General features: G+C 37.6%; 1 protein-coding gene across 4 annotated transcripts in view; it reads left to right on the top strand.

Annotated features, from left to right (window-relative positions):
- DCUN1D5 (defective in cullin neddylation 1 domain containing 5) overlaps nucleotides 1-22,324 on the top strand; it is a 78,230-nt gene that overhangs the window by 43,788 nt on the left and 12,118 nt on the right. For 2 of the 4 annotated variants that reach the window (XM_059708034.1, XM_059708035.1), the window contains exons 2-4: nucleotides 173-264; nucleotides 7,087-7,157; nucleotides 7,569-7,660. In XM_059708034.1, coding sequence (XP_059564017.1) covers nucleotides 173-264; nucleotides 7,087-7,157; nucleotides 7,569-7,660 — 255 coding nt within the window. The remainder of the gene's footprint in view (nucleotides 1-172; nucleotides 265-7,086; nucleotides 7,158-7,568; nucleotides 7,661-22,324) is intronic. The other 2 variants (XM_059708036.1, XM_059708037.1) reach the window with 1 other exon arrangement.

Consider the following 22,324-nt stretch of genomic DNA (forward strand, 5'->3'; position numbering starts at 1 on the left):
GACTACTGTATCAAATTGCAAATACTTAACTCTATTTTCCCCCATTACACCAGCTGTAAAAAATAAAATAAAAATACTTTGTTTAGTTTGAATTGACATAGATGGTATTGAACTTAGCTTTTCACTAAAAGTTGAGACTATAAAATTCTTAGGCATTTGTGTGTTTTCTAAGCTATTGCAGATCCCAACCCCCTGCTAGACTAATAAGTGGAGAGGAACATTTTTCAAGCAAGAAGTGCCTGGCTTGGTTTTATGAGTATGCAGGTAATGAAATTAATATAAGAAGATATCAGTCACATGCTTTACAACTTTTTGGGGGGATTCATTCATTTAACAAACTATTTATTTCAGGCCTGCTGTGTGTTGGTGCTGTGTGCTGGGATCAGGTCAAGACTGAGGATTGTGGGTAGGCTAAGAATTTGGGATCAGGGTCAAGACTAAGGATTGTGGGTAGGCTAATAATTTCAGGCTATGTCTTTAAATATATACTTCAGTATATATTTAGTGAGGGGGTGAAACTCATTTTCTATAAATACAATTTGTAAACAGACAGATTTACTTACTTTACTGGCTTACATCCATTAGCGAAAATAGAGTTGATATTCTGGAAAACAAAGTATGTGATAAAACATATTATACATAGTTTCTGTTTTTCTTTTCAATATTCTTTTGAAATTTTTTTGAACCAGAGACTGACATTTTCTGAAACTTCTGGGAGACATAGTAAAAGATTTTAAAACTCAGACATGTCATCGCACAACACACTTTTTAATAATTGCTATTTAGCCACTAACTTCTAGGAAAGATGCAAAAATGAATAAAAATAAACAGAAAGATATTAATACAGTGTGATAAAGGTCATATTAGAAAGATGCACTGTGAAACTTTATAAGAGGAATATGTAACCCAGCCTTGAAATATCGGGGAAGGCTTCTTGAGGAAGCTAACTCAAACTAAATCCTGTAGTGGTGGATATAAGGCTTTTGGCCTAGGGTGGTGTGAAAGTCAAAGCCAGTGATAAAGCTGAAGGGTTAAGCAAATATATAAAAAACAACACTTGTTTCCCATTTATTACTAAATTTTTTTAAAAAAGACTTTTTTTTTATTTTATTGATTTCAGAGAGGATGGGAGAGGGAGAGAGATAGAAACATCAATGATGAGAGAGAATCACTGCTCAGCTGCCTCCTGCATGCCCACTACTGGGAATGGAGCCTGCAACCCAAGCATGTGACCTGGTTCATAGGTCAACACTCAACCACTGAGCCCTATCAGCTGGGCTATTCTAACTTCCTTATAAGCATATATGAAAATTTTTTCCCATTAGGATTTTTTCATCTTTTGAAATTACTGGTTTTAAAGCTCCCCTTCCCCCTTTTTCCTTTCTCTTTCCTGCCTCCCTGTTTCCCCCCTCCTCTTATCATTATCATTCTCAGAGTGTTTGTTTAAAATAAAACAGTGTATATGCAGTCATTGTATTATATGTAGTGTAATCAAGTTAAGGTTTCAAGTGAACTCTGAACTTAAGATATAAGTTTAAGCTGAGGGTGGGGGACAGTAACTTCACTCTTAGGATCAGCTGAGTGATCTCAAAAGCATAATTTAAAAATTGTTTAGTAACAGAGCAGATTCTTTCTAGACCAGAAAAACTGCTATTACTGGCATCCCAAGACAACCACTAACCCAAATTAAATGAAGGAAATTCATTTTATTACTGACCTCCATTTAAAATGTTGACCCATTATTCAAAATGCCATTTTATTAAGCATGATATAGAATCAAAAGGTCACTCATTTTACTTATAAAGGTTACTAGATGTAAAATTATTTGGTAATTTTTTTCTTTCATGCTTGCTTGTTTTACCTCTTGTAGGGACTTTACTAGGTAGCATAAAACTCTAGTTAAACATTTATTTCCTGTACTAGCATTTTGGTAATAGCATAATAATTGCTATCTTTATTTCAAAAATTATGCTAATTATGTAGCTTTTCCTAGTGACCATTTTGTTAAATACTCATTGTTAGCCCTGTTTTATAGATGAGAAAACTGATGCTTAGATTAAGTAATCTGCTTAAGATAATGCAATGATAAGCCAAAATGCAAACCTAGGTCATTTTGATTGTAGATCCTATGCTTTTAACTACTACTATCTCATGGTTTTTGTTTGTTTTTTAAATATGTATGTGGCAACTAATTTTCCTGTTGCAAAGAAAATATTAATAAGTACACTTGAGGTTAACTTATCTTCTGTCATTCATGGGATGATTCATTCAAAAAATATTTTTTGAGCACTTGTGTATCAGCCCCTCTCTAAGTGTTGGGAATATAATAGTGAACAAGTAAAAATAGGCCCTTGTCCTTGGGGGACTTGCCTTCTAATTGGAAGTCAGAGAGTAAATAGGTAAGTAGGCAAGGTAATTACAGATTTCAGAGGGTTATAAAGGTAATATGGTGAGGTTCAGGGATAGAAAGTAGGAAGTTTGGATTTTCAAGTAGAGTGATTAGGAAAGGCCTCTCTGGAGGTTACAATGGGCAGAGAACCAATTGACAAGGAGGAACGAGTTATTAGCCAAGTAAACAGTTACTGTTCCATCATAAAATGGGAGTGTTGCTTATTAGAATAGGAACAATAAATGTGCCTACTGAGGTAACGCATGTAAAACTCTTAGCCCAGTAACTGGTACATAATTAGAATTCAGTAGATGTTATTTATTATTAAAAGAGTAAGTATTACAGCATCAGATTTACTGGTTATATATGTTTGCAATATAGTTCCAAAATTACTAGTATAGCTCCTATGTAGCTCATGTACAAGGTGCTGTGCCATTCATTTAGCATAGATTTTTTTCCTGATCTGCTGTGGCTGACATGGTTTTTTATCTACATACATAGCCAGGAACATTTCTATATGGTTATTAAAATATTTTACCAGTAACCTTATTAACATAATATTAATACATTATATGTGATAAGCCTGATGGTTTTGCCCTTTCACAAGACCTCTCATCTTGACTAATATTTAAATTAGCAAGGATTCAGTAATATACTGGGCCTGTTACAAAACAAAAAGCATGGAAAGTAAAAGGCATGTTTAAAGTCTTACAAAGAATCAAAATTAGGGATAGAATTACATAATCCTAATAAAGTATCTAGCTGGTTCATTTCCATAGCTTTTAAAATTGATTAGAAATCTGGTTTTTGTTTGAAAGTTAGTTAAATTCAGCTCCCTGGAGTAGTTTTATTAGAAGAGTATGTTTTAAGAAGAATAATTAACATTATGCAATCTGATAAAAGAACATTGGTATAGACCAGGGGTGGGCACTTTTTGACTCGAGGGCCACAATGGGTTCTTAAACTGGACCGGAGGGCCGGAACAAAAGCATGGATGGAGTGTTTGTGTGAACTAATATAAATTCAAAGTAAACATCATTACATAAAAGGGTACAGTCTTTTTTTTTTTTTTAGTTTTAGTCATTTCAAACGGGCCGGATCCGGCCCGTGGGCTGTAGTTTGCCCACGGCTGGTATAGACCTTACTTTAGATTAGATCTGTTACTACTTGTGTTACTTTGGGAAAGCCTTGTACATTTGCAGAAAGGTCTTATCTGTATCTTATATATCTTGGTATAACATAATTTAACTTGATTTTAATAAAATTTCATCACTAATTTCACAGTATCTAGGGAGGCTATATTTTATAACAGTAACTGGTATTTTTTGACAAACTCTTCAGTTTTCTCTTCTAATTACTAAAGATGGCAGCTTCAAGAGCAAGTCAGCTTTTGCTGCATAGAAAAATTTAGAATATATTCCTACCATGCCTTAAAAAATACCTTTGTTTTCTTCTATTACATTTTTTATCTGATATTTACTTTCAAACCACATGTAAGGATGTATATTCAGATACATATATACACACACACACACATATATATATATATATATATCTTCAAATATATGTTTATATTTAAAACTGTACATACAAAGAGATAAAAACATTAATGATGACAGAGAATCACTGATTGGCTACCTCCTGCATGCCCCCCCTGCTCCCCCTACTAGGTATTGAGCCTGCAACCCAGGCATGTGCCCTGATCAGGAATCCAACTGCAACCTTCTAGTTCATAGGTCAATGCTCAATCACTGAGTCACACTTTTGTTAATCTACACCCAAGGATATTTTTTTCATTGACTATTAGAATGGAAGGGAGAGAGAGAGAGAGAGAGAGAGAGAGAGAGAGAGAGAGAAAGAGAGAAAGAGAAAGAAACATCGATTGTGAGAGAGACATATCAATTGGTTGCCTCATACATGTCCCCACGAGGCCAGGGATCAAGCCTGCAACCGAGGTACCTGCCCGACCAGAATTGAATCTGTGACCCTTTAGTCCAAGGGCTGATGCTCTAACCACTGTACAATTGGCTAGGGCCAGATACATTTTTTATAGCTTTATTGTATACTAGTGGCCTGGTGCATGAAATTTGTGTATTAGCGGTGGGAGGGGGGTGTCCCTCAGCTCTCTAGCAGTCTGGGAGCCCTCAGGGGGATGTCTGACTGCTTAGGCCCGCTTCCTGCGGGGAGCCGGCCTAAGCCATCAGTCGGACATCGTTAGCACTCCTGCAGAGGCAGGAAAGGCTCCTGCCACCGCCGCTTTGCTCGCCAGCCATGAGCCCGGCTTCTGGCTGAGTGGCACTCCCCCTGTGGGAGTGCCTGACCACCAGAGGGCAGCTCCTGCGTTGAGCGTCTGCCCCCGGGTGGTCAGTGCGCCTCATAGTGACAGGTCGTTCTGCGGTTCGGTTGATATGCATATTTGCCTTTTATTATATAGGATATGTGCTTTTTGAATTACTTAACACATCTTGTTAAAAAAATCCTCCAGGTATATATTAGGAAGTGAAAGTTTCCTATAATTGTCACCCTCTTTGTCTTTTAACACCTTACTGCATAAAAAAGTGCATTCCTTTTTTAAAATCCTTACCTGAGGGTATTTTTCCTGTTGATTTTTAGAGAGAGTGGAAGGAAGAGGGAGAGATAGAGAGAAACACCGATATGAGAGACACATCGATTGGTTGCCTCCTGCATGCCCCTGACCAGGGCCAGGAGCCTGCAACCAAGGTACGTGCCCTTGACCAGAATTGAACCTCGGACCCTTCAGTTAGCAAGCCGACGCTCTCTCCGCTGATCCAAACCTGCTAGGGCTGTGCAGTAAAAAAAATTTAGACCAAAAAATTTGAAAGTGTTTTGATTAAGATCACATCATCTTAGCAGCATGGATCCCATCTGAAACAGCAAGAGTATATTGCCACATACTGGATGACTACATTCTTCTACTAAGAGACAAACTTAAAGACATTAGCTTCACATTGCGCTTGTGAAATAAATATGGCTATATAAAATGCCACCTGAGCTGCCTTGGTTTAGTCCATGATTTATAAAGCTGGAGTATTTTTAGTCCTTAAGAAAGTTTCCCTTGGCTAATTTAATATTTCAGGTCTATCTTTTCAAAAGTCAAGTGTGGTAAACATATTTCTATCATACTTCATATTGTTTTAGCCTTGTAAAATTGAGATATAACATTACTTTCCGGTGTGCAACATAACGATTGGAGATATATATATATATTGCAAAATAATTACCAAAATAAGTCTAGTTAACATCTATCACCACATAGTTACCAAAAAATTTATTTGTGGTGAGAACTTGTAGATCTACACTTTTAGTGACTTTCAAGTATACAATACAGTATTATTAACCTTAGTCACTATGCTGTACATTACATCCCAGGGCTTATTTTTTATAACTGCAAGTTTGTATCTTTGACTGCTTTCACCCATTTTGCCTACCTTTGGCAACCACCAATTTGTTCTCTGTATTTATGAGGGTTTTTTTGTTTTTTCTGTTTGGTCTGTTGTTTTTTGTTTTTTTAATGTATATCCACATATCAGTTAATCAGTCATACAGTATTTATCTTTTTCTGTGTGACTTATTTTATTTTTTTTAAAATAATTTTTAAAAATATATTTTATTGATTTTTTTACAGAGAGGAAGGGAGAGAGATAGAGAGTTAGAAACATCGATGAGAGAGAAACATCAATTAGCTGCCTCCTGCCCATCTCCCACTGGGAATGTGCCCGCAACCAAGGTACATGCCCTTGACCGGAATCGAACCTGGGACCTTTCAGTCTGCAGGCCGACGCTCTCTCCACTGAGCCAAACCGGTTTCGGCTGTGTGACTTATTTCACTTAGCCCTCACAGTCCAGCCATGTTGTCACAGATTTGTTTTAATCTTATCCAATAATAAAAAAAGACCTAACAATGATATAATTATTATATTTTGGGGATCTGATAACATGAAAGAATATGGGAATTGGTGTATTGACTTAACATTTAGTGTTACTAAGAGAGAAAAATAAGCGTATCGTTAACTTTTGAACAAATGATAGACAAACTAATTAAAGGATTAAACTTTTGTTTTTACATAACTAATGCTTTACTGTTTATTCAAGAACCAAGATGATAAGAAAATGTTCTGGAGTTGGAATGTAGTAATTCCCTTACGTCATATTTTTATAATATGTATATCTTTTTATTAAAGTGTTAAATTTTATTTGGGAATATTTCAAAAGGATAATGAATGATCTTCTGTTTTAGTAACTAACAGACATTCTCTTCTGATTATTATCTAAAATCGTGGATTGGTACTTGCACATTCTAGTAGAGTAAGAAGCTTAAACCTTATTATGTTACTTTATATCTATGCACAACAGTTTTCTTTAGAGCTCTCAGTAAATATTTTTTAAATGGATAGATTCAAGTTATTGTACAAACTAGTGATTGATATTAATGCTGCTTCATTTTTAATTTTTTAATTTTATTTTGTAATGTATTTTAAGAGCATTTCAAAAATTTAAAATGTTAAATTCTATAGCAAATGTTGATACTACTTTATCAAAGATATGTCAAAATTCAAAATCATTTATTTGTGAAAATGTTATGGTATATTTATAGATGCCTTTAGCATAATTGTTTATATTTTATGTTGCTATTAAATTATAACAATAAAATATATAAATTATTTTTGTCTTTGAAGGTCCTGATGAAGTTGTAGGGCCAGAAGGAATGGAAAAGTTTTGTGAAGACATTGGTGTTGAACCTGAAAATGTATGTTTTATTTCTAAGTAGAATGAAATATAAGTGGGGTATAGCATATTCATAAATTTCTAAAAATTTGGACACCTAATCTTATGTGAAGATTTTGTTTCTTCATGTTTATTGTAAATTTTTACTTAGGATATTTTTAATCAATTTAAATTGGGCCCAAGTTCTCTTTCTTGATACAAATGTCAATTGTAATAGAGTGAGGGTGATTCTACCTTCAGAAACTGTTAGAACTTTTTACTTTTATGAAATTGGTCCCATCTAAGTTTCTTTATAGATAATAAATCCAAAGGTTGTACTCTTTAATATTTGAACGAAGGAAATAGTTGTATAAAAATGCTCTCCATGATAAATATAGACATGATTATCTCTATGCTGACTTTTCCCCTATCCTTTATGTTCTGTTCTTTCCAGATTATTATGTTAGTTTTAGCGTGGAAATTGGAGGCTGAAAGCATGGGATTTTTTACCAAGGAAGAATGGTTAAAGGGCATGACTTCGTTACAGTAAGATATTTTTTTAAAAAACAAATTTGATGGGCTATTTGAAGATCTTAATATATATTTTGTGCTTTGCAATTTTCAGGAGTAAAGTTTCACATTATATAATCAAATTGATTTAATCTATAACAATCAGTTTAGGATTGATAAAATTTATACTGTGGTTTGGCAAAATATGAACAGTTACCCCATTTTTCATATTGTCTTTTAAAGAATTTTAGTACAGTCATATTTAAATCCATTGACTCTTTTGGTGGGTGAATTAGGGTCCATGATGAAATTTATTTACTCACAGGTTGTTTGAGCAATAAAAGATTTCCTTCTCTGAATATAGAAATCTGTGTAAGGAGTTTGTTCCTTTGGTGATTCTAAGCTCTGAGGCCTCCTCTCTTCAGTTTTATACTTGATGTAAAGACGAAATTTGAAGATAGAATTGTATAGCACTCTCAATTCTTTTTTGCCAAATGAATCTCATGAAGAACAAAAGTAGAAATGCTGTATGGCTCCCCTACAGCCTGTAGCCATTGTACAGTAGTATTAGGATGATGCCTTTGAACACTGTCATAAGCTTGTCATAGAATTGCTTCTTTATACAAATAATTTGATTTTTGTCCTTCCAGAGTAAAGTAGACTTAGTTTCAGAATCAGTTAGCAATTATGTGGCAATTTTATATCATGCTTCTAATGTTCATGCAGATGTTACTAATTATCAACATTCTAAAATAGATGAATCATCTATACTAATAATTGAGGAATATGCAAATTGTCTAGAACGCCATCACATAATGACCAATCAGGACGGGGCCGGGGCCACGGTGGAGAGCTCTCAGCACGCCTGTGCTGGGGGTCCGAAGGGTGTGGAGAGGAAGGTAGAGCAGATAGGCAGTTAGGGCAATCAGGCCAGGAAGGGAGAGCAGATAGGCAGTTAGGGGGATCAGGCCAGGAGGGGAATGCAGATAGGCAGTTAGGGCGATCAGGCCAGGAGGGGAGTGCAGTTAGGCAGTTAGGGGGATCAGGCCAGGAGGAGAGAGCATATAGGCAGGGCAATCAGGCCAGGAAGGGAGAGCAGATAGGCAGTTAGGGGGATCAGGCAGGCAGGGGAGAGCAGTTAGGGCCATCAGGCTGGCAGGGGAGCAGTTAGGGGCATCTGGCAGGCAGGCAGGTGAGCGGTTAGGAACCAGTGGTTCCAATTACGAGAGGGATCCCGGATTGGAGAGTGTGCAGCCCTGGCTGATGTACGTCCCCCCTCCCCCCGCATGAATTTTGTGCACTGGGCCTCTAGTGAATTTATAATATCTTTGAGCCACAAACTGGGGTACTTGTTTGCTGTATGATTTCCTGTTCCGATTATGCTTTTATTAACACATTTAACTATTCTTCTTGTTTGACTGTCTTTAACTTTCAAAATATATGATTAATATTTAATTGTATTTGTTCATATAGGACTTAAATTTTCCTATTTGAATTTTTAGTGTCTAATATTTTATAATTCTCTTAATTAAGCAGTATTAATATACAGATTATATTTAGGTAAAAAACCTTGCTCATATGAACCAAATACTAATTTCTAGAATCTATAATAATAAAAGCATAATATGTTAATTAGACCGGACAGCCCCACATCATTCTGGACAAAGCCGTGGCGGCTGCGAGGGATGAGAGCGGTGCCTTCCCCTGATTGGCCCGGTCGCCTCCCACAGAGGGAGGCCAGACTGCGGCTTAGTCCCATTCCCTGTGGGGAGCAGGCCTAACCTGTCAGTAGGACATCCCCTGAGGGATCCCAGACTGTGAGATGGGGCAGACCGTGCTGAGCGCTGAGGCAACTCCCACCACCACCCAGTGCACGAATTTTTGTGCACCGGGCCTCTAGTAGAACATAAAATCAACCACTCAGAGAGGTAAATATTTGCTAAAGTTTAAATAGTTCATTTGTGGCAGAGTGAGGACCTAGAATTTAAATTTCCGGATTACCAGTCTACCATACTGTACTTTCATTTGGACATTCTTTTGAATATGTGTTAGCATTCTTTATAAAACAGAAGGCCATTATTAACTTTTTAAATCATAGTATTTACAACCAAGACTAAATTCTGCAATTTATCTAGGTGTCATAACATGCCATATTAAAATAATGTTGGAATATGAAATGCTTTGGCTTATTTCCCACCTTTAATTAGCTTTGTAGAGAAAGATAAAATACGTATACAAAACAGTATGCAAAGAACATAAACTAGTTTTTACGTAGCTCAGCCTGTTTTATTGAAATGTCTATCAGTTGAAACATGGCTTATTAATTATAAGACATTTTATTTAGCATTATAACTGCTTTTTGTACTACTCTTATTGCTTTTTTGTACTGCTTCTTTGAATATATTTTTAAAACAAAGAGTTTTTAATTCATTTTTGCATTGTTTGATATATATTGCCTTTGTATAAAACAAATGTGTAAACACAAAGTATTTCTAATATATATTCTTGAATAATTAACAACATATGGCCTTGAGTCCAAGGATAGAAATTGACTAACCTATGAACATATTCTTTTATTAGCACATCTTTCTTATAGGCAGTTCACAAGCTATCTTCTATACATATAAAAGGCTAATATGCAAATTGTCCCCTTGGGAGTTCAACCAGGAGAGCAAGGAGTTCGATCGCTCTCTATGATATGTGCTGACTACCAGGGGGTAGCACAGAACATGATAGGCGACCAGCGGAGTTGGCGGGGCGCTGAGGGAGCAAGGGAAGAGGGAGATGGGGAGGCCAGGCCTAAGGACCCTACCCTGCACAAATTTTGTGCATCAGGCCTCTAATCTATCTATATGTAAAAGGCTAATATGCAAATTGTCCACTCGGGAGTTCTACCAGGACAGCAGGAGTTCGATCGCTCGCAATGATGTGTGCTGACCACCAGGGAGCAGCATGGAACATGGCAAGTGAACAGCAACATTGGCAGGTGCTGAGGGAGCCGAAGGAAGGGGGAGGCGGTGAGGCCAGGCCTAAGGACCCTACCCTACACAAATTTCTTGCCCCAGGCCTCTAAACAAAATAAAAGCTATTATTTAGCACTTAAAATTGAATTAGATGTTTCTGTTTCACTCATGATTTCCTGTCCATCAGTCTAGAACCCTTTGCTGTATAGTCTTGAAGCTATTCAAATTAGGCAAGCACACTTGACTGTGAGAATAGGGTTTTCTGCCATTGACCCTTGAACAGCACGGGGGTTAGGGGCATCAGTCCCTGTGCAGTAAAAAAATCTGTGTTTAACTTTTGACTCTCCAAAAACTTTACTAATAGCCTACTTTTTGACTGGAAGCTTTATTCATAACAAACATTTTACGATTAATACATATTTTGTAGGTTAAATTTATATAATTCTTACAATAAAGTAAGCTAGAGAAAAGAAAATGCTATGAAAATTATAAGGAAGAGAAAATACATTTACTGTTCTTTATTTCTCCATACCATATGCTTATGTCATTAGTTTACAAGATTGTCTATCAGTATCTACATTAATACTGTCTTACATGGTATATAACACTGATGTTATGCATATTTAACATACTTATTGATAAAATTTTGCATGTAAGTGGACCTGCACAGTTCAAAGGTCAACTATACAAAGCATCTTTTCTCAATTGGCTAAGTCCTATTATTCCCTGAATCTTGTAAAAATCTTGCAAGGAATAAAATAGTTCAAAATTTAAACCAAGAGATTCAAAGGAATCTGTATGTATAAGTCTAAAATTTAAATTTATACTTATCTAGTATATTTGGTTTTATATAATAATCACACAATGTAAAACTTAACAGATTTGGTTCTCTTTATAGATATTTCATATTTTTAATATTTAATTTAACCTGGGTATAGTTACTTCGTGGTTCCTAAATTATCTGAATATAGTTATCAGTTGTTTCAAATTAATTAATTTTAACCCTAGAAAACTTTAGTAGAGCTCTGGTAAAGAATAAAATAGTCTAGTAGTTAAAATATATACAGTGGTCAAGGATAGTGGACTATAATAATCTTGATTAATTAAAATCTATAATTATATAATGCTTAATAGTTTAAATATTAGCACTTTATATTTATTTTAAGGCTGTTTATTCATGCAGACTTTTCAAAACTACATTGTCTTTTTGTGTAAAAGAATTTATGGGTATGAATTGGTATTTGATTATATTAGAACTAGAGGCCCGATGCATGAAATTCGTGCAAGGGTAGGCCTTTGCAGCCCTCACTGCGGGGGCCCTCGCAGCCTCCCGGCCCCAGCTGCCTTTCGCCCTTCTCCTACCCTCCTGGCACTGACTGCCTCCCACCTGCCTCCCACCCTCCCAGCCTTCTGGATAGTCATTCTGCTATTCGGTCGATTTGCATAGTATGCATTTATTGTTATACTAGAGGACAAATGCACAAAATTTGTGCTTGAGTAGCCCTCCCTTCCCCCAACTGCCGGCACCGACTTTCCTCTGGCACCCAGGACTCAGGCTTCCCTCTGGCCGCCGGCAGGCACCCGGGACCCGGGCTTCTCTCACAGCCCCGGCTTCATCCAGAAGGTCATCTGGAAGGATGTCTGGTCTAATTAACATATTATGCTTTTATTATTATAGATATTAGAATGGCCATTTTGTAAGTTTTAGGGGATGTAATTGCCATATTCTTTCTAGGTATTTTGCTCTATGTAGTTTTTATCATTATTTAATGATATTTAAATTTCTCCAGATTGGATGTAATTTAGTAGATGTTTAAACATCTATATTATGTAAGGTACTGTACCACTTACTGATGATTTCTGTGAGGCATAAGACATGGCTCTTGCCTGCTAGTTAGATTCTAATAGGGTAGGGAAGACATTATAATACTATAATCATAAATCTAGGTAGAATGTGACAAGTGCTAGATTAAAAACACAAAATACTGTGGAAGCACAGCTGCTCATAAGGTTAATTTTAGCTGAACAGACAGGAAAATTTTTATAGGTGTGGCATTTGAACTGGACCCTGAAGAATGATTAGGATTTTGATGGTTGAGGATTTATGAAAATGTTTCTGAAGAGGAAATTGTGATCAGAGCTTTGAGTAAGCAAAGTATATTTTTGAGGGGGAAATAATCTGGTTAGTTATAGTCAAATGGTACATGAAGAAAATGGACAGAATAGGCTTAAATTCCAGATAGTTGGGATAATAATGGCTACATTTTGGAGAGCTTTGGCTAACATGTTGAGAGTTTAAAGCATATATTATAGATATTGGGAAACCATTAGAAATTTTTGAGCACAGGAATCATCAGAGATTTTTGGGATAGTTTTCAATAGAGCAGTTAGTTGTTCTAATGTTTTAAGATCATTGACTCTTGAACTTTATGAAAACTGTGGACCTTTCCCCATTAAGATGCACATATGCTGCTACACCCAAAACATTGCATATGGGTCTTCCTCTTTCTTGCATTCTTGGATTCAAGATTCCAAGGATACTTGCAAATTTTTGTCCTGGCATACCTTACTAGAGTGGAGAACTTTTCTCATATTTGCTAGTTTTGGTGGTGGAGCAAGGGTGAAATACCATGATGATGGAGAAAACAGCATAGAACTTGGAAAAGACTACTTGATTTGATAATGAAAAAAAAGAGGCAAGAAGATAGCATCTGACAAGAATGGTAGTAACTAAGCTGCCTGCCAGTAGGTTTAAGTTGTATACCATGTGGTCTCCCATATTGAGCCTGGAAATTGAGGATCAAAGGCAATGGTCTAACTTGATTTTCTTTAGGGAAGAGAGGTATGGGGAGCATTTATATGATTTTTGGTGGGTTTGAAAGAATGTGGGGTATATGGAATGCTATTGTGTGTATAGTGTGTGACTATTTGTTGAGCGTTTGGGGCTAACTACTAATTACCATTGGTAACCTTTCTTTCTACTCTCTCCTAAAGTCATATAAGAATTTTAAAATGCTCCCCTCCACATTTCCAAATACCCCCAGAGGTGGATTGTATTGTTCTGGTCAATAGACCTGATTCAGAGAAAGTTCTAAATCCAGAACATTGTGAATAAAATTTTTCCTATTCCATATCACTCCATCAGAGCATATTTATTGGGACTCACTGACGAAGCAAGAGAACCTCATTTAGGTCTAATACATAAGTGGGAATTTCTTTTAAAGGTTTTTAATGAAGCAGAAATTTGATAGCCTCCCTTGTTAATACAGGTTTACTCCACTATCCAAAAGTAGACCATTCCTGTGTAAACTTTTGTAAGCCAAAGTGGCATAAGCCAAAGAAGGAATTCACTATTAATTTATATGAAAACTTTTTGAGGGTTTCCAATCCCCCCAAAAAACCTACCAAACCATACCAAATACACTTATTTATGTTGAGTTTTAGGATAAGCATGAACCCCCTTATGAGCTCTCTTAGGCTTTTCTTGATACCTTAGGACACATCTTGCCTAATGGGTGCACAAATTAAGTCAGTATAAAGCACAGATGCTCACATATACAGTTCTAAACTGTGACCATCTCATGCTGACATGCTAAGTGTAGTTCCTGGGGGAGGAGCTTGGCAGGCCTGTTTGGGGTGGAGTGGACACTGCCTCTACAAAGAATCTCTGCAAAGCAAACCCTGGCTGATTCTTTTTTCTTTTTTAATTGTTTTATTGCTTAAAGTATTACAAAGAGTATTACATATGTCTCCTTTTTTCCCCACCCTTGACAATCCCCTGGCCTCCCCTACCCCCCAGTGTCTTATGTCCATTGGTTATGCTTATATGCATGCATACAAGTCCTTCGGTTGATCTCTTAACCTCCCCCTCCTGCCCCCCAACCCTCCCCGGCCTTTCCGCTGTAGTTTGACAGTCTGTTCGAGGCAGCTCTGCCTCTGTATCTATTTTTGTTCATAAGTTCATAATGGTCTTTATTATCCATAAATGAGTGAGATCATGTGATATTTTTCCTTCATTGACTGGCTTATTTCACTTAGCATAATGCTCTCCAGTTCCATCCATGCTGTTGCAAATGGTAAGAGTTCCTTCTTTTTTACAGCAGCATAGTATTCTATTGTGTAGATGTGCCACAGTTTTCTAATGCACTCATCTACTGATGGGCACTTAGGCTGTTTCCAGATCTTAGCTATGGTGAATTGTGCTGCTATGAACATAGGGGTGCATATATCCTTTCTGACTGGTGTTTCTGGTTTCTTGGGATATATTCCTAGAAGTTGGATCACAGGGTCAAATGGGAGTTCCATTTTCAGTTTTTTGAGGAAACTCCATACTGTCTTCCATAGTGGCTGCACCAGTCTGCATTCCCACCAGCAGTGCACGAGTGTTCCTTTTTCTCCACATCCTCTCCAGCACTTGTTGTTTGTGAATTTGTTGATGATAGCCAGTCTGACAGGTGTGAGATGGTACCTCATTGTTGTTTTGATTTGCATCTCTCGGATGATTAGTGACTTTGAGCATGTTTTCATATGTCTCTTGGCTTTCTGAATGTCCTCTTTTGAAAGGTGTCTATTTAGGTCCTTTGCCCATTTTTTGATTGGATTGTTTATCTTCCTTTTATTAAAGAAAGGAATTCCCTATAAATGTTGGAGATTAAACCCTTATCAGTGATAACATTGGCAAATATGTTCCCCCATGCAGTGGGCTTTCTTGTTGTTTTGTTGATGGTTTCTTTTGCTGTGCAGAAGCTTTTTATTTTGATGTAGTCCCATTTGTTCATTTTCTCTTTAGTTTCCAATGCCCTAGGAGCTGTATCGGTGAAGAAATTGCTTCGGCATATGTCTGAGATTTTGTTGCCTTTGGATTCTTCTAGAATTTTTATGGTTTCCTGTCGTACATTTAAGTCCTTTATCCATTTTGAGTTTATTTTTGTGTATGGTGTAAGTTGGTGGTCTAGTTTCATTTTCTTGCATGTATCTGTCCAATTTTCCCAACACCATTTATTGAACAGACTATCTTGACTCCATTGTATGTTCTGCCTCCTTTGTCAAATACTAATTGAGCATATTGGTTCGGGCTGATTTCTGGGCTCTTTATTCTGTTCCATTGATCTATATGTCCTTGTGCCAGTACCAGGCAGTTTTGAGAACAGTGGCTTTGTAATACAGCTTGATATCTGGTATTGAGATCCCACCTACTTTGTTCATTCTCAGGATTGCTGTAGGTATTCGGGGTCTTTTTTTATTCCAGATGAATTTTTGGAGAGTTCGTTCTAGGTCTGTGAAATATACCGTTGGTATTTTAATGGGAAGTGCGTTGAATTTATAGATTGCTTTGGGTAATATGGACATTTTAATGATGTTGATTCTACCAATCGAAGAACATGGTATGTTCTTCCATCTTTTTATGTCCCCCTCTATCTCTTTTTTCAACGTCCTGTAGTTTTCTGAGTAGAGGTCTTTTACCTCTTTAGTTAAGTTATTCCTAGGTAGCTTAATTTTTTTGGTGTGATGGTATGGCTGATTCTTAAAAGCAAAAATTCTCTTTAGATTTATTTCTATTATTGAAAACAGGTATTACTATGTAGTTCTCTCAAAAAAGCAAAGTGGCATATGAAAACTTTTGAAAAGCAAGATACCTGTACTCAGGAAGTCAATTTTCAACTCCTAATGTTGAAATTTAAACCCATTTCCACTCATTCTAACTGCAGTAGTTTTGGAGAGTGGTAACATATTATGCCAGTGTTCCTTAAAATCTGTGTTTTTTTTGTTACTCAAAAAACTATCTTTTGCTTTCCCATGACATATGTATGCGTTGTTTCTTTTTAGTGCAGGGGAAGTATTTTTTCTAAACTTTCCAAGTTATGAGGTATGATATTAACTCTACTGATTGTGTTTTTGGACTAGATTAAATGTAAGGATTGTGTTAGTGAGTGCTTGAGTATGTTCCTGGTTTACAGTGTCTATGATGTTGATAACTAATGTGGAAGCTTGTGCTCTTATTCTTTTCACTCTTCAAATAGAAAACATTAATTACCAGTTATTATATTAGACTAGAGGCCTGGTGCACAAAAATTTGTGTACTGGGTGGGGGGTGGTCCCTCAGCCCGGCCTGTGCCCTCTCGCAGTCTGGGGCCCCTTGGGGGATGTCCACATGCTGGCTTAGGCCTGCTCCCCGGGGGGATTGGGCCTAAGATGGCAGTCAGCCATCCCTCTGGCAGCCCGGGAGCCCTCGGGGGATATCCACTTATCAGCAGGGAGCAGGCCTAAGCTGCAGTTGGACAGCCTTAGCCTCTCCCGCCACCACCGCTGTGCTGGCAGCGTCAGCCTGGCTTGTGGCTAAGCAGAGCTCCCCCTGTGGGAGCACACTGACCACCAGGGTGCAGCTCCTGCATTGAGCATCTGCCCCCTGGTGGTCAGTGTGTGTCATAGTGACCAGTCATTCCCAGTCTCTCTGCTGTTAGGGTCAATTTGCATATTGCCCTTTTATTATATAGGATAGAGGCCTGGTGCACGGGTGTGGACCGGCTGGTTTGACCTTAAGGGTGTCCCAGATCAGGGTGGGGGTCCCACTAGGGTGCCTGGCCAGATTGGGTGAGGGGCTGATGGCCATTTTCAGGCTGGCCACGCCCTCCAGTGACCCAAGTCCCAGCCTCTCCTTTTTTTTTTCTTCTGGGATTTATTTATCTTCTGTAATTGAAACTTTGTAGCCTTGAGCGGAGCCCAGGTCCTGAGCTGGCAACCCAGGCTCCCAGCCCCTCCTTGAGCAGAGGCCACTGCCGGCTGGAAGCAGGTATCTGGGATTTATTTATCTTCTATAATTGAAACTTTGTAACCTTGAGTGGAGTCCATTGCCAGCCTGCGGCCAGGGTAGGCGGGAAGCTTGGCTTCTTCCATCGCTGTGGGCAACCCAAGCCTCCTGCTCACTCCAGATCCGTGGTTATCGCTATCTTTGTGATGGAGTGATGGTTAATTTGCATATTACTCTTTTATTAGATAGGATAGGATCCTTTCTCTGCGCAAGATTTAGATCGACCATTGGGAATGGTATGAAATAGTCTGGAGAGAGAGCCACCGTGTGTAGGTGATTTTTGCCTCAAAAGGAGCATATCGTGCTCAGAACTGTGTTAGGCATTTAACACATATATGCTCATTTAGTCTGTGGATTGTCTATTAGTGTTACTGTTTTAAAATGAGGAAATAGACTGAAAAAGGTTAAGTAAGTTGCCTAAAGCCACATGAGAGAATTTGGGATTTTAACCACACTCTCTTTGACTTGAACCTTTGATCTTCACTTTATCTCTGTCTTAAGCTTATTGCAATCACATCCTAACTATCACTGTTTCCTTGTATCCCTCTGGAATATAAAACATTTGGTTAAGAGGGTAATTTCTTGGATTCTTACCTGCTTGGTGACTTGTCAGCTACTATTATATGAACTTTACAATTTTGTTTGAACTACAGTTATTCACTAACCTTTCCCTAAATAGGACATTTTGAAACTTTATATAATCAAATAAATATATTATCTACTTTGTGTTTTATTTTTGGTATTCATATTTTTATTTAACAAATAGTTTTTGAATGCTTCTCTATGCCAGGCCCTGTGTTGTGCTAGGAGAATTTTTTTCAAACACTGATGCTAGTGAGAGGAAGAACTTCTAAATGGAGGGAGGTGTCTTTTATCTTTTTGCCCTCCTGAATTTCAAATATAGTAAAATTATGCTTGATATTTTGTGTGAAACTGTGAGTCACATTACTAAAAAATGTGAAAGGCACTGCTTCCAGAAGCTACGAATATTTAGAAAATGACACTCTCACTTAAGATGTATCATGACAGGGAAAGGAGTACATGTTACTAGTTGCTTAAAAGTAATATCCTCTGTACATTTTCAACTGATAATTCTGGAGATCTAGGAGACTTCATGTGAAAATTTTCAAACAGCGTTATAGTAGCATATAGTCAGAATTTGTTTCTTTTGCATATCCTTCTGGTAGAGGTGAACTGCATTTTCAACTTTCATTAAAGTTTTTTTTTCCTTAATAATTTTTGCACTAGTAGAAGCCACTAAATGAAATATACATTTTCAATAAGTAAGAATAATATTTTTCTTGTTTTTGCATGAAATTTGCTGTACCTTCATTAATATGTAAAGAACTAGGCCCCACACAAAGGTTAACTAATCCAAATTTTGATTTATATTTCTGGTAGTATGGCAGACTAAATGTGCAAAGAGACCTTTTCTCATGTAAAACACTTAACATGTTGGAAAAAAATATGAAAACATCTTTTAAAAAGCATACCTGAACTTGACTATAAATGAAGGAAAATAATCAGGCCATAAATGACCAGGGATGGTGATTCCATAGAGATCTATGGAACTGGCATTTTCCCTGAGGATACCTACCTACTCCTAGTCAGCATCTGGCTATTTACCTGTCATGGGTGTTGAGAACAGGAGACAAATTGCATGTCCTGAGTTGTGTTGGAATCAGATAAAAAATTCCGTTAGGTCATAGATGCCAAACCCACCCAGTTGATGGAGACTTGATTGCTTTGGCTTGGTTCTGCATAGAATTGGAGGTGAAGGGCTTCCACTTGAGAGAATTCCTAGTCAAAAGCTTTTTGTCTTGCAGATTTAAGGATGAAATTCATTATTTATATGACACAAGTAAAGATGTATTTTAGAATTGTCCCAGGTAAGTAGTGCTCCCATAGGTGTAATGGAACCAATTCTGTACTAGAATTCATTTTAAACAGAAGCCTCAATTTTTGCAGAAAAAGATTTAGTGATTATTATTTAACAATAAAAAAAATCACTAAACATATTGGGAAACATCTTAAACTTCAGACTCTTTAAGACTAGTATTTTGAACTGTCACAATGTCAGTATAAAATAACTACATTTAATGTGTTTAAAAAGAGGAATGGTCTCAGATGATCAGATATCAAATACATTTATAAAAGTGTAAAATATAAAAGATTTAAAACTCAGTAGATGAGCTACAAAGGAATAGGTGTAGAGGAAGTAGGAATCAGTTACTACAGTATCTGAGGAAAATATTAGAGAGAGGCCAAGAGACTGTAGATAAATGTTTTTATTGACGAGTTTTGTAAGTTTTCTCTGTATTCAAAATACAATTCCTTCATTGAATATGTGGTTTGCAAATAATTTCTCCTACTCTGTAGCTTATGTTTTGATCCTCTTACAAGGACTTCTGCAGAGCAAATGGTCCTTAATTTGGTGAAGTCCAATTTATCAGTTTTCTTTTATGGATTGTGTTTTTGGTGTCAAGTCTAAGATTTATTTGCCTAGAGCCCCAGGACCTGAGAATTTTCTCTTGTGTTTTTTTCTAGGAGGCTTATATTTTTACATTTTACATTTAAATTAATGGTGCATTTTGAGTTAATTTTTTTTTTAGAGGTGTGAGACTCCAGTTTTGTTTTGTTTTTTATAGTTAGCATATAATATTTTACTAATTCTAGGTGTGCAGTGTAGTGATTATAAACATTTATATACTTTACAATGTGATTATCACAATAAGTCTAGTAATCATCTGTCACTACAGTTATTTCCATATCATTGATTATATTCCCCATGCTGTATATGTGAATATATATTCCCTATATGCATTATATCCCCATGACTTATTTTATAACTGGAATTTTGTGCCTCTTTTTCTCCTTCATCTATCTCCTCACACTTCTCTTTGGCAGCCGTCAGTTCTCTGTATCCATGAGACTCTGTTTAGTTTTGTTTTGTCTTCTATATTCCACATATAAGTGAAGTCATACAGTATTTATCTTTCACTGCCTGACTTATTTTACTTAGCTTAATACCCTCTTATGCTAATACCCAGTGGTTCTCAACCTTCCTAATGCCGCAACCCTTTAATACAGTTCCTCATGTTGTGGTGACCCCCAACCATAAAATTGTTTTCTTTGCTACTTCATAACTAATTTTGCTACTGTTATGAATTGTAATGTAAATATCTGATATGCAGGATGTATTTTCATTGTTACAAATTGAGCATAATTAAAGCATAGTGATTAATCACAAAAACAATATGTAATTATATATGTGTTTTCTGATGGTCTTAGGCGATCCCTGTGAAAGGGTCGTTCGACCCCCAAAGGGGTCGCGACCCACAGGTTGAGAACCGGTGTTCTAGGCCCATCCATGTTGTCACAAATAGCAAGATTCCATTTTTTTTATGACAGGATAATATTCCATTATATATATATACTAGAGGCCCAGTGCATGAAAATTCATGCACTGGACGGGGGGTTGTCAGCCTGGCCTGCCCCCTCTCACATTCTGGGAGCCCTCAGGGGCAGGAGGCAACCTGGCGATCAGGGGAAGGCGACACCCCATCACACCTCTGCTGCTGCCACTGCTGGCAGCGCAAGCTTCAGCCAACCCTGCTTACTTGAGTCTCGGGCGGCCCTGGTTGGCCAGCCGCCATCTGAGGCTTGCCTGCACCTCGGGCTTGTCTTGGGCAGCTGGGCAGGTGCCATCCGAGGCTTGCCTGTGCCTCAGGCCGGCCCTGGGCGGCTGGGGGGCTGAGGGGACTGAGAGTCTCCGGAAGCAGGCATCTAGATTGCTTCTATACCTTAGCTATGTAAATAATGCTGCAGTGATCAAAAGATTGCATAAATCTTTTAAACAAATCAGTGTTTTCTTTGGATAAATACCCAGAAGTGGAATTGCTGGGTCCAATGGTAGTTCTGTTTTGAACCAAGGTACGTGCCCTTGACTGATAATTGAACCTGAGAACATTTGTTTCGATCCCCGGCCCTGGTTAGGGCATGTGTGGGAGGCAACCAATTGATGTGTCTCTCTCACTTCCATGTGTTTCTCTCCCCCGGCCCCTTTCTCCCTTCCTTTCACTCTGTCTGAAAATCAATGGAAAAAATATACTTGGATGAGGATTTAAAAACATTTTTTTAAATTAAATTTATTGGAGTGACATCTCTTTATATAAAAGGCTAATATGCAAAATGCACCCCGGAGTTCAATCACGCGCTATAATGTGCACTGACCACCAGGGGGCGGCACAGAATGAAGAAAGGCTGCAGCCGGCAGCCGGCAGCTGGGGGAAGGAAGGCCCTGGCCAGCAGCTGGTACCCAGAAGGAAGGCCCCAGCTGACAGCTGGAAGGCCCCAATCGGCACTGATCGCTGGCTAGGACCCTACCCATGCACGAATTTCGTGCACCAGGCCTCTAGTTGGTTAATATAATAATAGAGGTTTTAAGTGTACAATTCCATAATACATAATCTGTATCTTGAATTGTGTATTTACCACCCAAAGTTAAATCTTTTTCAGTTGCCATATATTTGACCTCCTTTACCCTTTACTATTCCCCCCCACCCCCCAATTCCCTTTCCCTCTGGTAATTACCATAATGTTGTCTGTCGTGTTCATTTTTTGCTTTCAGACTTATATATCACTTTTTCACTTGGTGTAATATTCTCAAGATCCATCATGTTGTCACAAATGGCAGTAATTTCATCTTTTCTTAATGGCTGAGTAATATTCCAGTTTATATATGTATCACATGTTCTGGCTCTCCTCCTCCCTTCCACGCTGTCTAAAAATTAATGGAAAAGTGTCTTTGGGTGAGGATTAACAAAAATAGATATATTGCTAAGACTGATGTTGACTGCCTACATTTTCTTTTAGGAGTTTTATGATTTTTCAGGTTTTAGAGTAGAAGGGAGGGGAGAGACAGAGAAA

This window comes from Myotis daubentonii, chromosome 9 (assembly GCF_963259705.1).
Source record: "Myotis daubentonii chromosome 9, mMyoDau2.1, whole genome shotgun sequence".
NCBI lineage: Eukaryota > Metazoa > Chordata > Mammalia > Chiroptera > Vespertilionidae > Myotis > Myotis daubentonii.